At 40.0% G+C, this 15,648-nt stretch overlaps 1 protein-coding gene and 1 long non-coding RNA gene across 5 annotated transcripts; one reads left to right on the forward strand and one right to left on the reverse strand.

Annotated features, from left to right (window-relative positions):
* Positions 1–2,388: 2,388 nt before the first annotated feature.
* On the reverse strand, positions 2,389–5,749 carry LOC142845046 (uncharacterized). The gene is made up of 3 exons (XR_012909795.1): positions 5,705–5,749; positions 5,009–5,096; positions 2,389–3,182 (listed from the first exon to the last, which is right to left on the reverse strand). It is a non-coding gene; the product is annotated as an uncharacterized LOC142845046 (long non-coding RNA).
* Ctxn2 (cortexin 2) lies at positions 5,202–15,648 on the forward strand. 4 transcript variants are annotated; one of them, XM_075963803.1, is made up of 3 exons: positions 5,907–6,422; positions 15,004–15,121; positions 15,211–15,648. In XM_075963803.1, the coding sequence occupies exon 3, from the start codon at positions 15,268–15,270 to the stop codon at positions 15,511–15,513; it is 246 nt and encodes an 81-aa protein (XP_075819918.1). In that variant the 5' UTR covers positions 5,907–6,422; positions 15,004–15,121; positions 15,211–15,267; the 3' UTR covers positions 15,514–15,648. The 4 variants fall into 4 exon arrangements, with proteins under 4 accessions (XP_075819917.1, XP_075819918.1, XP_075819920.1 ...); XM_075963805.1 differs by having other exon boundaries at positions 5,907–6,185; XM_075963802.1 differs by lacking the exons at positions 5,907–6,422; positions 15,004–15,121 and adding an exon at positions 5,202–5,838.

The following is a 15,648-nucleotide window of genomic DNA, read 5'->3' on the forward strand; positions in this document are numbered from 1 at the left end:
GCATGTTAAAGGTGATTTTTGTCAGGGGTTGTACAATGTCAATCACAACTTGTCTTCTATTCTGGAAACAGATCATAGTCTCTGAAAGCATAGGTGAATCCCATTACTTCAGAAAGCCATTAGTGAGTTTCGTTTCTCTCAGTACCTTCTATGGAAGTTGTGCAAGAATGTGAAGGGCACAGGTTCATTGCAGTTGCATTAATTCACCAGTTCTTTTGCAAAAAAATAAAGAATAAAATATAAGTCGTATATTAATTTCTATAGAAGTATAACTTTGTAAAAGTTTTGCACTGCTTTACAATAACAAATCTTCTCAAGGACAGATAACAAATCTAATTTATTTTAGATCCCAGCACCTAGCAAAGGAAGTGGAACAGAATGGATTTCTAATCACATGCTCCTGAATGGGCCACTTTTCAGACTTTTGAGAGCATCATCTTCTTCCAGCTAGCTTAAAAAGATCAAGGTCATGTGCCAACTAACACCAAAGAACCTAATTTGCAGTTAAAGCTTTCCTTTGGCATCAATTCGAAAACATTAACTGGAAGGATTGTATTAAATGATGTATAATTTTTAAAAATAGAAAACCAGGGGGTTAAAGAGATGGCTCAGCAGCCAAGAGTATTTTTTTTTTTCCCTGCATAGGACCTGGGCTTGATTTCAGCACCCACATGGTAGTTTACAACCACCCATAATTCCGACTCCAGGGGATCCGATGCCCTCTTTCAACCTCTGTGGGCCCCAGGCATGCATGATGCAAATTCATACATGTTGGCAGAACACTCATACACATAAAATAAGTCTTAAAAAAGGGCAGACAACCACCCAGAGCAACCTTCAAAACCTGTGTATGGACTTGTGACATCAACGGTCAAACAAAAATACTCTCCTGTTCTTCTATAACTGAGTGAGAATTAGATGTGTAGCATCCAAGTGCTTTTAAAGATTTATTTTTATTTATTTATGTCGTCTCTCTCTCTCTCTCTCTCTCTCTCTCTCTCTCTCTCTGTGTGTGTGTGTGTGTGTGTGTGTGTGTGTGTGTGTGTGTGTGCCACCTGCATGTGGGTGACTACAGAGGAAACACTAAGATATCAGAGTCCCTGGAGCTGGAGTTACAGGTGGTTGTTAGAGCTGCAGTACACACTTTAGCTGCTGAACCACCTCCTTAACCCTAGCATACTGGTATTTAACATAGGGCTTCATGGGCATTTACCATAGAACTATATTTAAAGTCATAAAATAACAATTAAAAATCTCTAGCTATGATAATCATTCCTGAAATGAAGTTTGACGCTATATCAGATCCATGTCACTTGGTTCTGACCCTTTAAGCCAGGCTTTAAAAAAAAAAAAGATTGTGTATTTAAGAGCCCTTGAGAACACTGAGGAAATACAGAGTGGGCTAGCATGATGGTTTAGTGCTTAAAGGTACTTGCTCTCAAACCTTGCTACCTAAGTTCAGTCTGCAGGACTCACATCATAAAGAAGAGAACTGACTCCTCCAAGTTGTCTACTGACCTCTAAATATGTACCATGGGATATTTGTCCCCACTACACACACACACACACACGAGGAGGGTTGTCAAACATAGTCTGGGCTCATATACCACAAAAATTAGAATAAGATTAATCAACTTCACAAATATTTTATTAATGGTCTACAAACAAAATGATACAAGAATAGTTTCTGGGTTTATTTAAATAGATTGGTTTTTACAATAGCCTCTTCTTTAAGATTCATTTTTATTTTTAGTTATGTGTAATATAGTCTGCACTCGTGTATATTATGTGTGTACCCATGTACATGTGTGCAAAGGGATTCTGATCCCCTGAAACTGGGGTTACAGTTGACTGTGAGCTGTCATGTGCATGTTGGGAACCAAACTGGGGTCCTCTGGAAGAGCAGTGTCTTAGGAACTTTTCTATTGCTGGGATAAAACACCACAACCAAGGCAACACATAAAGAAAAGAATTCCTGGGGACTGGAGAGATGGCTCAGAGGTTAAGAGCATTGCCTGCTTTTCCAAAGGTCCTGAGTTCAATTCCCACTAACCACATGGCGGCTCACAACCATCTGTAATGGGGTCTGGTGCCCTCTTCTGGCCTGCAGGCATACACACAGACAGAATATTGTATACATAATAAATAAATAAATATTTTAAAAAAAGAAAAGAATTCCTGCTGGGCTTACAGTTCCAGAGGGTTAGAGTCCATGACCATCATGGCAGGGAGCATGATAACAGACAAATGGGCATGGCAGCACTGGAGAAGTTACTGAGAACTCACATCTTTTTTTAAAAAAAACAAAAACAAAACTTTCTTTTTATTCATTCTTTGTGTCTTTCACATCACGCGTCTCCATTCCATTCATTTCCCCATCCCTTCGCATCTGCCCTCTGCCCTTGCAAACACCCCCCCAAAAAAAATAAAATAAAATTTAAGAGAAAAAAGAAAGAAGGAAAGGAGAAGACAAAAAGAAAAAAATCAATTTCATCATGGAAGCTGTAGTGTGACATAGGGAGACATGCAATAAAACCTTTTATCCATATATCTTTACTTGCAAGTGTTCATTGCAAAGAGTCATTGGTCTGGTTCAAGACCTCTGGTTTCTGCTACATCATCAATGCTGGGCCCTCACTGGAGCTCCTCTTGCTTATCCTGTTGTTGTCCTATGTCATGGATATCCTGCAGCTTTGGGTCTGCAGGACCTGTCCCTTCCCGTGCTTCAACAGATCGCAGATTGGGTGGATGTTGGAGTGGGCCAACTCATAATCCTGACCCTGGCCTGGGTAGTTGCAGGGTTGGTCAGCCAGAGAGCTCAAATCTTGATCCCCAAGTATGAGACACTGGGAATGGAAAGAGTATTTTGACATCTCAAAGCTAACCCTCAGTGACACACCTCCTCCTACAAGGCCACCTCATTATCCTTCCCAAAACAGTTAGAGCAACTGAAGACCATCTATTCAAATACATGAGCCTATGGGAAACAGTCACATTCAAACCATCACAACCAGCAAGGGCTCTCGAGCACTGAGTCATCTCTCCAGCCAGTGAAATAATCTTGCTGTGAGATAATGCTCTTGTACACTGTAGAGATTCATCATTCATATTGGTTTAATAAAGCACTAGTAGGCCATTAGTCAGGCAGGAAGTATAGGCAGGGCAATCAGACTAAGAGAATTCTGAAAGGAGAAAAGGCAGAGAGTCAGTCATTAGCCAGATGCAGAGGAAGCAAGATGAGAATGCCTCATTGAGAGAAGTACCAAGCCACGTGGCTAAACATAGATAAGAATTATGAGTTAGTTTAAGTTGTAAAAGCTAGTTAATAATTAATCTGAGCCAATAGGCCAAACAGTTTATAATTAATACAAGTCTCTGTGCATTTATTTGGAACTGAATGGCTGTGGTACCAGGCAGGACAGAAACCTCCATCTACATAATCTTAAAATATAGGTCAGAGAAAATTATCTCACTGTTTAGACTCTATAAGGAAGTGCATTGCTAGAATGCAATACTTCTAGTACCTGGATAGTTGAAGTATGGTTTTAAGACTAGAAGCTTCTGCCGTCAGTTCAAACAGATCTTAGGAATGAAGAATCTGGGACATAACCTTACACCTACTGAATTAGCATCTTCTGATTCTCACAAATGTGAAATTCATAGCTACATTAAAATTCAAGCAACTGTTTTAGTTCAGAGCATTAAGAAAGGATGCAGCCCTTAAAACATCTGGAAAAGTCAGTACAGCTGTGAGCATGCCCCTGAAAGAAGAGACAGCCTCTGCTCTTTCACGGCAGGCAATTAGGTCAGCTACTCCTTAAGATGTCGTGATTGTTTTACATTTAAAGGGGCAACAATTTTTTTTAAAAGATGGCCTTCTATGAGCTCCCAATATGCTTTGTGCAAGTTTTAAAAAACATAAGATATTGTTATTATTTATTTGAGAATTTAATATAACATATGACCATATTCATTTCCCTCCCCAACTCCTCCTAGGCCCACCATCCATAATGTCCTCACTTCCTCTCCGCTCCTTTAAAAAGATCCACTGAGTTCAATTTGTGCTAACCTCATACTCCCCCACCTAGATATGAGGCTAACTACAGAAATTTGATCAACCTACCAGGAACCACACCCTTAAAAACTGTCTCCCCCCACAGAAGCTATCAAATGTCAATAACTCATCAATTAGGGGTGGGTGCTCAGGATCCCCTCCCCCACACAGTGTTAGAATGGACTGGCTTGGTCTTGTGCAGGTCTTGTGTGACTGCTGTGAGCTCATGAGTAAGCAGAGAGTTGTCTTGTTCAGAAAACACTGTTTTGCTCGGGTCCACCCTCTGCTTCTTTTCTTTTCTTTTTTCGAGACAGGGTTTCTCTGTGTAGCAACCCTGGCTGTCCTGGAACTAGTTCTTGTAGGCCATGCTGTCCTCAGACTCACAGGGATCCGCCTGCCTCTGCCTCCCAAGAGCTGGGATTAAAGGCGCACACCACCACAGTTCTTATAATCTTTTCTTTTCCTCTTGCTCAGTGGCCTATAAGCTTTGAAGGGGGTGATGCAGATTTTCCATTTGTGGCTGGGCGCTCCACTAAGACTTATTTTCTGTGCAACTTTTTTGTAAGATCATTAAATGTCTTAAGTAATAATACTCAAGGTGACCATAAAATTTGTCTTCATTACTAAATCTGGTCACACTCACACTTAAGTGTTCTCAGCTAAATAACAACAACAGAAATAATAATGTCAAAATTCCATATCTACATGCCTCATAAATATTAACAATTCAATAGTTCATAAGAGGAGCAATTACACTTATAGGGGATCCACAGGTGCTTGCCAAGGGTAGGTTCTGGGAATAGAGTCAAAGGACAGTCACAGTCCAGAAATATTAAAACTGAGTGTGGAGAAACCTCGAGGTATCTGTTGCTTTGATGTGCTCTGCTTTTGCTTTCAGTTCTGTCTGTTTGCAGTGTGTATATTCAACGCTTTAGAAAACCAACCTTACTCTACCTGAAGGGTTCTGTCACAGCTAGTTAGGCGTCTTCTCGCAGGAGGGAGGTCTGCCTCCGCGTTCAGCACTGCGGACAGCTCCAGGCGTCTGCGGAAAGGGGTGGGGTGGGGCTTAGGAAGAAAGGGGCGTGGGTAGCGCAAACGAACACTAAATGACTAAGTGACGCATCAGTTTTCGGTTAAACCAGTACACCTTTCACTCGTTTTTTTTTTCCCCCTTTGTCTGATCAAAGGAAATATAAAAACCGTAGCGCATTCTAACAACTCGCGACCGCTGTTTCCACGCACAGCGAGATGTCTTCGGCACAGCTGGAGACATAGCAGAGGCAAGGATTTTCGCAACGAATTAATTAAACCCTCACTACTCTAGGAAGCACAAATAGTGACGAACCCTGATTGCTAAGCTCCAGGGTGCGATGTGAATGAAAATGAGCCCTTGTCTCCGCTCTTTCTAAGACCTGAAGAACAGACCCTGTTGCTGTTGTTGGAGTCCCTTCCCCATCTCGCGTCCCACCTCCTTTGCTCGCACATCCACCTGCTCGCAAATATTTACACATCGCCACACCAGAGAAATGCACACATGCACACACATTTTCCCGCAAACACTCTCGCGCACGCCCTTCCGCGGCTGCCTGTGTCCTGTCTCTCACCCAGACCCAGACATTTATACACGTAGGCCAGAAAAGTGCAACCCACGGTCCTGTGACTCCCTCCACGCAGGTCCTTGGAACACGCCGCCGCCGTTTACATTGAACCGATCGGCGAGCACAGACAAACCTACCAACAAGTCTACTGGCTGGAATTCATCTCCATGGCAACAAACATGGAAGGTGAGCCCATCCACCCCTGCTGCCTGTGAAGTAACTTTCTCCCCCCTCCTCAGCATTCAGCAACTGGGTTCCAGCGCCAGTCCTGAGGAGAAGGTGTCCTTATTCTCTTGGATTTCAGAGACAAGAGAGCCGGGTGGGGGGCAGGGAAAGTCTGTAGGTTTGGGTGAGCTCAAATTCTGAAAAGGAAAGAATGCCTCTGCAGCTGCTGATGCTGTCAAAAAAAGAAAAAAAGAACGAAAATGTGTTGTGTATATACGGATTGCTGATGTTTCTCCCATGATGTCTTGTAGGAAGTTTCCATGCTTCCTGCAGCTTAATATGTAGAAGACAACCGGAGTCAACATAAGGTAGAATAATAACGATGGTCTAGGCATCTTTGGTGAGACAGGTTGAGAATTTCCAGATCAAGCTTACCAGTGCTTTGGAAGGAATAGTTGTCTGAGGAGCCACCCAAATATTCTCTTAAGGAAAATCTCTCAAGGTTGATGTCTTCGGGTCTTTGGGGGTAGATTCGTGAAGATCCAGAGGTTCTGGAACTCTAGGAATCCAGCATGCATGTGCTTCAGCATGATGAAGACATCTGGGTTTGTAATTTAAGGATTTCCTTTTGATTCCAACACATCCATTCCTAAATGATAGCTCTGTGAAGATATGGCCTCAATAATGCTTTCTGCTGTTCCTTAATTTAATAGACTTTAACAACCCTTGTATTTGATGCAGAGTCTGTTGTTTGTGTACAGACGGGCTCATTATTTTTTAAGCTAGAGGTTGCATGTCTCATTTCATGAAATGACAAGTATCTTCTCACTAAAGACTGTTGTCTAGTGGCTACTACTAAAATACTTTTTCCCTAGAATATCCTATTGCACCCCAATTGTAACTATTTCAGATTTGATGTTGGTGATGCTAATACTAGATAAATAAGCATGAAGGGAAAACCTGTTGATTTTTAAAAAGATATAGGATGCTCTTGTGTATTTTCAGGAGGTACCTACATTTTACCACTGATGTCTGCAATTGCATGTTATTGTGTGCACGTTGAATAACTGTTTGCAAAAAGCAAATTTGATAGCTCTTAATCAGTAAATAGTTCATGGAGGAAAAAAAGCATTGCCTACCGCATTCATTCATGGACATGAAAGGCTACATGCGTAAGCAGGTATAAAGCGGCTCTCGTTGGTGGGTCACTCGCAGTGACATGATGGCAATAACTGAGCCCAGAGGCTTTGTTGCTGTTGTCGTCATCGTCAGTTTAACTACAAAACAACTCCATGACATTGGGCCTTTTGATATCTACAGGTACTGCCGTGGCCCAATGCTATGACTCATCAGGACTTACAGAGCAAACATGGCATTTGCCATGAGAGAAAAGAGACGCTTCGAATCTGGCTGCTCACTACCAAAGTATCTAACCATTAACTCCAGTAGTTGGAGTTCCGAGCAGTATTCTATCAGTAGTAAAAGTAGTATAAAAACACAGTTTAATACTTCAGCCATTATATGGAAGCATTTTGACATTTAAGCTGAGTGGTGTTCGTGATGTTGTCCATTTTTGTGGTATATCATATTTAAAGTAAATTTTACCTGGATTCAAATTCCTTTTAAAAATTCACTTCTTCTTTTCACAGTTACGTTTTTCACAAGGGCTTTTTATCCATTAGTAGTTTTGTTCCTTTGTAATTCATTTCTCTCATGTTGCATCCATTTTCTATTTGTCAGAGAACCTATTTCTCAGGTATTAAAATATTAATTTCCTTTTGAGGTAAGCCTCATAAGATCTGTTCTACAGAACCAAATAAGTCCTCACTTCTCTCTCTCTCTCCCAATTGTGGAAAATGAAAATTTGTCTTTACTCCATAGGTGAACATGATTTTGAAACCTTTTTCACCAGGAAGTAGTCAGTGCTGTAACTGAAGACCTCTGTTTGTTTATGATATGATTATTACCAATATTTTATAGAATGTACTCCACACCAATGGAAAGGCACATACTTCAGAAAACTTGGTGATATGTTCTCAAAAACTTCAGACTTAGTTAGTATTGAAATGAGACAATGTACTCATTTTATATGTCAAATAATATAGGAAAGTTTTGGAAATTATTTGAAAAAGCTAGGCCTCAAATACCAGTGGTTTTGACGCTCTTAAGTCTGAAAGCTAACGCGCTTCTGTTTTTGTATTTATCTGCCTACTTATACAGAACTGCACCAATAAGCAGGCTTCTTTGGGCTTTGTCTGTCTCCTTTTCAACTATGCTCCTATATGGCACTTTGTTTAAAGATGAACATTAAAATCTAAGTTTTCCCTTTTAAGATATTAACAAAAACCAACCTTTCTCAATTCAATTGTTGTTTAAAAATGTAATCTACAGTTTTTCAAACATGAAATGGATCGACTTAGGCTTGCTTTTAAAAACCAAATATCTGGTTAAATCCTTCTTATTGAGAACAATTCATATTTGAATGCATTATCCTTCTGCTCCTTTAATTTCCACAGAAGTAAAACTTGTTTTGTCAAATTTTATTACCATCCAATTCTATCTCCTCTTTAGCCATTATACCAAAATTCCCTTCGATTTATTAGCCTTCTAGAACTTTCTAGTATGGTGAAAAAATTCTGATACCAGGCCTTGCTTGCCAGTACTTAGTTTCCGTCCCACAGAATTAGACAGTTTTTCAATGGTCCATCTGGAAACCTTGGCTTTCTTAGTTTTGTATGCATTGCTACTATGGATTAATTCATGATCCTTACTTCTTGTAAGTCCACTGGGAGATCTTATTTTCCCTCTGCAAGAAGGGTATGTATTGTGGTTTATTGATAGTGGGTTTTTTCTTATGTTCAAATCCTGTCTGGTAATAGCAAACAGCATCTTGCTGGACTTACAAGAAAATTATCCTGAATCAGTCTAGAACAAGTCTATACTAGAAAACACTTTAGATGTCTGGACGTATCTACTGTCTTCTTCAGTGTTCTCTTTCAATAATGTCTCCTCCTCTTAACTTGAAGGCTGCAGATACTTCTATGTACTGTGGTCTCTCTATCTTGCATTTATTCATCTTCATCAGTTTTACTTGATAACCAAATCTAAAGTGTTCTTCCCACTAGGAACTTTCTGTTGCACAAAATTATCTGGGTTGACTCTTTACGTGAAAATCGTGAGTTTACAATGCCCAAATTTACATTTACTTTGTAAATCTCTAATGTTGCTTATTTTTTGCTTAGGGAAAATGCTGTTTTTACATTTGTTCAAGCTTAACAGAGTTGAGCTACCATTGATGGACCTCCTTTCAAGGCTCTCCACATTCCATCCTAGCTTTATGAAGAACTTTCAAACCTACACTCTCTTCCTTATACTTATTCATACAGACCTTCATTGCTGCTCACATGAAGCATCGTTTTCCATTTCTTCTAAATATGTAGAAGTTTATAAAATTAACCCAATATGGCTGCTGAGGAGATAAAATATGTGTAAAGCACTATATAAGAGAAAGGCAGTAAATGTTGAACTTGGTTGCTTTTCCTTTTCAATACCCAAGTAGAAGACTGATTTGCTTTTATTTTATTTTATTTTGAGTATGGCTCCTCTCTCTTGCTAGCTGGAAGCTCTTTGAGTAGAGAGGCCGCATCTCTTACCATGTGACAGCACTGCAGTAAATATTTTGAATATGCGTATGATGACTATCGATGCAATCTATTGTGTTTGACTGAGCCATAATGATGGTATTACCTTTCTGGACCTTTTGTTTCCATTCAAGTTAAGATTGTTTCTGCTTTTCAAGAAACCACTTCATATCTTCAACTTATATGGATTTTTGATTAATTTCAATTTGAATATTTATTTCATGCAAATTATCAAGCATTATCGCCCCAATTTTCAGTTAACATATTTCTCTCATTCATTCTCAAATGCAAGACTTTTCTAAATGTTTCTATCAGATATTATGTTCAGGTTTCATCTCAGAACTTAAGTCATTAGAATTCTTTTGAATTTCAACACTGGGAGCTATATATAATTTCAGCCAAGTTTTATGTCAAACTTAGTAGGTCTCCAACCTAGTCATCGTTATGAAGCATGTAAGAATATATAGGTAAGGCTAGATCTTTGTGATCCCACCCTGCAGACTGTCTTCGTGACTGTAGAATCTGTAATTATTAGGATAGCTCAGTAACTGTGAATCTACATAAAACACCGTAAGCCAGGCATATCTCACATATTCCTCACAAAGAGATTACAATAGAAGGTCCATGAATTGCCAACGTCACTAAACCATGCTGTCCCATGTCCCTCGTTCATCATGTTAACATCAAACTAGTAAAAAAAAAAGTGGAATTAGCTGTAGATATCTGAAGTTTTTCTCAAAGGCCCTTCTGTTAAGTCCTGACTCTTAGCTACAGCTACAGGGCTACTGGGAGACAGTGAAACCTTAGGAAGAGGTGTACCTTGTCAAAAGAAGTTAAGTCACTGTGGAGATGACCTTGAACAGTACAGTGAGACCCTGGTCCTTCTCTCCCTCCAACCACCAAGTGAACAGCCCTCCTGTGCCACATTCTAGAACCAAAATCAGGCTCACATGACCACAGCTGAAACTGTCAAAGCAGAGGGCCAGAATGAACTTTGATGTTTGCCTACAGTGGAAAGCGGAGCAGTGCAGCATGGCCTCTCACCCGTGTTATCATCAGTGCCTTCGGTGCCAACCATTGCTTACCCTGTGTCTTTTAGCTACACATCGCCAACACAGAATTTCCTCTTCCGCTCTTTGAAAAACAAAACGTTCGTCTGGACTCACAACTCTGGTAACTTTCCCATGGTCAGTCATTTCCAAAAGAGTATCTCCACACTATAAAAACCAAAGGAGGTTAAGGAGTCTTGTGTTTGTCATTTATGACTTTAAAATAATTCTGTCTGCCTCTGCCACAAGGCATACTGCTCAGTACGGCATATCGGTACCAAGTTCACCAAGGAAAATGCTGACATATGTTAGTTTCTACTTTTTTTTTCTCAACGAAAAAGTTAAGAAAATATTCTATGTTGACTTAAGCTCCTTTAACACGTTAGACTTTCCGACACTGCCCTAAAGGTTTTGGGTCACTTTCCAGCATGTGTTCAAATAGCACTGCATTTCATGTCATATTTTTAGTAATTGAGAGATTGAGTGCTACAAAGTAGGTTTGTTGTCATGGTAACCTTTTTCATTTAACAAACAATTGTCTATCCACACACCATGCACATCCCTACTCCATTCAGAAGATTTTGAAGTGTTTCATAGCATCCTTCCTTACTAAGGCTGACAGCGAAGGATTCGATCAAGAAGATGGAGTACTACACCAGAAAATTTAAGCTAACTAAAAACAAACAAACAAATAAATAAATAAATAAATAAACGAATGGGGCTGGAGAGATGGCTCAAGGGTTAAGAACACTAGTTGTTCTTCCAGAGGTCCTGAGTTCAATTCCCAGCAACCACATGGTGGCTTACAACCATCTCTATTATGATCTGATGCCCTTTTCTGGCCTGCAAGGATACATACAGTCAGAATACTGTATACATTATAAATAAATAAATCTTTTAAAAAAATAAACAAACAACAAAAAACCAAACAGAGAACAAATATAAAATTGTCATCTGTGCTTTCTGGTACAGAAAAATGTCTATATAAGATAATTAAGATATAGTCTCCTGAGAAAACAAAGGGAAATTCACAGAGTTACTATAAAAACTCGTGTCTTTTTGAGAAGGCCACATTACATCAGTTTAACCAGAGAGAGCAGGAATGCTGGCAGAGATGTTGAATACTGTTGCTTATCTTCATGGTTAGTTTTTGAACGCAAATGGAATTCCTCTTGTTCATGCCAATTACTAATAAATGAAATTTCAAGTTCTCTGAATATTGAAAGATTAGGTTAAAAAAAGAACTTTGTTCTTTAATGATGGTATCCAACAACATATTTAACTTATTACAGTTCAGTACATATTGAATAAAGATGATATGCCAGCTTAGAAAGTGTGTTTTTTTCCTATTAATTCATTAACTCACTTACGGTCCAAGAATCTAAGAACAAAGTGTTATATGGCATATCTTAGCTAAATTGTGTATGAAGAGCGGGGGCTTTTTGTTTTGTTTTGTTTTTTAAATTTATTTATTTATTTATTTATTATGTATACAATATTCTGTCTGTGTGTATGCCTGCAGGCCAGAAGAGGGCACCAGACCCCATTATAGATGGTTGTGAGCCACCATGTGGTTGCTGGGAATTGAACTCAGGACCTTTGGAAGAGCAGGCAATGATCTTAACCTCTGAGCCATCTCTCCAGCCCCGAGCGGGGGCTTTTGTATCTCTGATGAGGAAGGCATTTTGTTTTAATTTAGTAGAATTATATGAGCTGCGTGTTTGATTGCTATTTCTGAAAAATGTTTTTGTTGTTGTTGTTGTTGCTTTGCTTGTTTAGTTGGTTGGTAGGTTTGACTAAATAACAAAGTCGCTGGGCGGTGATGGCACACGCCTTTAACCCCAGCACTTGGGAGGCAGAGGCAAGCAGATGTCTGTGAGTTCGAGGCCAGCCTGGTCTACAAAAGCGAGTTCCAGGACAGGCTCCAAAGCTACAGAGAAACTCTGTCTTGAAAAACTGCTATTGAGTTAATTATTAGCCCAAGGGCAATTCAATTGGCTTCTTCTGTGACCAGCTATGACACCTCACATATGTTTACTCTATGATGTCTTTAAAATATGTAACTATATTTAGCTAATTTTATGACATTATGCTTAGGCCATTTTTACATGACAGCAAAATGAAGAAATCATTAAACCTTCCCAGGTGTTTTAACATTTGTGAGGCTAATTGTTTTCCTCAACCAGACACAGAGGAAGAGTTTAGTGGCCTAAATGTTTATTAAGAAATGCCCTTGGGCTCCTAACCTGGAGATGGATGGAGGATAAAGCAGGTGTAGACAAAGTTGAGCTGTGATCTGCACCAAAACAACCTCAGCTGATACCCAGTGGTACCAGAGCTAGACTACATCTTTAGCATCTTCCCCTTTGAGTCAAGATGGTCAGAGTCACATCGCTCACTCAGTGAACAGCATCCTTCCCAGGGGGAGACACACCCGTGGTAGGGCAGCTCTCTGCAGCCGAGGCAACCCATGCAACGAAAGAATAACAACTGCTGGGAACGCTGCCAGCTGCTAGGCAACAAGTCCTGCACTGTGGGTGCACCATGGAGTCTGCAGTAAACCAATGTTATCGGTCCTTCTGTTTCCAGGGGTTTAGTTTTATTATCTAAACTTATGTGAATATGTGTGGATATATGCACATGAGTGATGCCACCCTCAGAGACAGAGGCGCTAGATGTCTTGAAGCTGGAGTTACCTATGTTTATGAGTTGCTGCCTGACATGGGAGCTGAGAACTGAATTTTGACACTCTGCAAGAGTAGGACCCATTCCTAACTGCTGGGTATTATTGGCTCCTCTACCCACACCCCTTTGCAAATGTTAAATGTAGCTTACAATACAAGGACCATGAACTCGACAGCATTTTACAAATTCCAAAACAGAAAGTGTCGTTTGATCCTGTATCCTATGCCTCCTACAGGGTAAATAACAAAAGAACTCGGCCTCTGGCAAGGTCATTCTGAGTTACTTATGTAAGCCTACAAAGGTAATTTTTTTAAACAGGCAAAGCGCACTTTTACTTACTAGGACATTAAAATCAATGTGTAGAAAGAATCTCCACAAAGGAATTTTAAAATGTTTTTCCCTTTTATTGAACAAAATGTCAACCAACCAATGCCAGAAGTAGGGAGTATGTCTGTCACTGGTAGTTTGAAGACTGAGCTCTTTTGTAAAAAACAAAAACAAAAACCAATAATAAAAAAAAAACAACATAAAATCAGTGTTTCTAAGTTTGAAAGTTATAAGCCTTATTACTCTCTCCACACATTCCCACCTATCCCTTGTTCTATCTCAGTGTTCTTTTTTAAGTTTATTTTATTTTATATGTATGAATGTTTTGCACACCTATATGTGCACCATGGGCATGTCTGATGCCATCAGAGGCCAGAAGAGGGAGTCAGATCCCCTGGTGCTGGGAGTCAAACCTCCATCCTCTGCAAGAACAAATGCTCTTAACCACTGAGCCATCTCTCCGCTCCCTCAGTTGCTTTCTGAAAACGGATAAGGAGCTCCGTTGTATTTAAAGCCAACTTCTTTAACATCTTAGCTGTAGTTTTAGAATATCAGTCATAGATAGGGGAATGAGAATGAGACTTGTTTAGAAGGACTAGGGAGTTGTCTTAAAGTTAGCTGAATCACAAAGAACACACAATTTTAATTTGGATTTTATGTTTATTTAGGGAAGTGGTTCTCAACCTTCCTCATGTTGCAACTCTTTAATACAGTTCTTCATATTGTGGTGACTCCAACTATAAGATTATTTTCATTATATAATTGTAATTTTGATACTGTTATGAATTATTGTAAATATCTGATGTTTCTGATGATCTCGGTGACTTTTGTGAAAGGGCTTTTGACCCTCCAAGGAGTCTCAACCCACAGGTTGAGAACCACTGGCTCAGAGGTTCAGAAAACAAATGTACATGGTTGGGAAGTAGCTAGTGCACACAAATATTGTGCTTAATCTCTTTGTAGTTGTGATGTTGGGGAATGCCTCCACTCAGGCAATTTTCAAGACATAATTTAACCAGGTGTGGCAGCTCTTGCCTATAATCCCAGCATTCAGGAAAGCTGAGGCAGAGGGATGGCCATGAGTTCTGGGACAGTTTGGACTATAGAGTGAGAATTTCTCTCTTGCGCGTGCATGCACATGCACACACACACACACACACACACACACACACACACACACGGAGGGAGTACATATAATAGATAAGATACTGTAAGCATGCAGCTATGAAAACAAGAGTTGAAACAGAGTCTATCACGCTGTTTAAAGGATCAGGTTTTGTTTCAGATAAAATGGCCCTGGAGAGAGATCCTAAACACAAGGACCTTAAACCACAGGAACAGCTTATACTCTTTGTACTTGTGCTATGATCTCTACATGCAAAAATGCAGTGAAAATTCAGATCAAAAAAGCAGGGACCAGCGAATCAAAGGCGTTCAGTGTTAATCAGATGACTATCACTTTCATGCTTGCCTTTCTATTTCAGTGTGCAGGCATGGACTTCTGTGTCCATAGACAACTCCACCCTTACTACAGTGGAATAAGCATCTCCAGTGCCAATTTCATTCTGGTCTATATCTGATACCTTCAAACATCTTTGATGAGTTAAGAGACCTTGAACATACCTGCTTTTATAATGTCTTGCCCAATGCTGCACAAGGAGGAAACTAAACTGGGTCCATTCTGTGTCTAGGCGGAGAACTGATTCCTGCAGGGACGCTGGAGAACCCCCACAATGCACCAGTGAAGGATGAGTAGCATCTACTGTGGCAATTCTTCAGCTAAGATGAGCGTCAACGAAGTCTCTGCCTTCTCCCTGACCCTGGAGCAAAAGACTGGCTTTGCCTTTGTGGGCATCCTGTGCATTTTCTTGGGGCTTCTTATTATCAGATGCTTCAAAATCCTATTAGACCCATATAGTAGCATGCCCTCTTCGACGTGGGAAGACGAAGTGGAGGAGTTTGATAAAGGGACCTTTGAGTATGCCCTTGCCTGATGGCGTCCTAAGCTTCACGCTTTTTCTAGTTGGGACACATGGTAGACACGTTCGTAATTAGCTTGACTGTGCTGCTCTGAGAGGATCATTTCATTCACGAAATTCAATAAACATCTGTGATTGACCTATCCACCA

This window comes from Microtus pennsylvanicus, chromosome 2 (assembly GCF_037038515.1).
Source record: "Microtus pennsylvanicus isolate mMicPen1 chromosome 2, mMicPen1.hap1, whole genome shotgun sequence".
NCBI lineage: Eukaryota > Metazoa > Chordata > Mammalia > Rodentia > Cricetidae > Microtus > Microtus pennsylvanicus.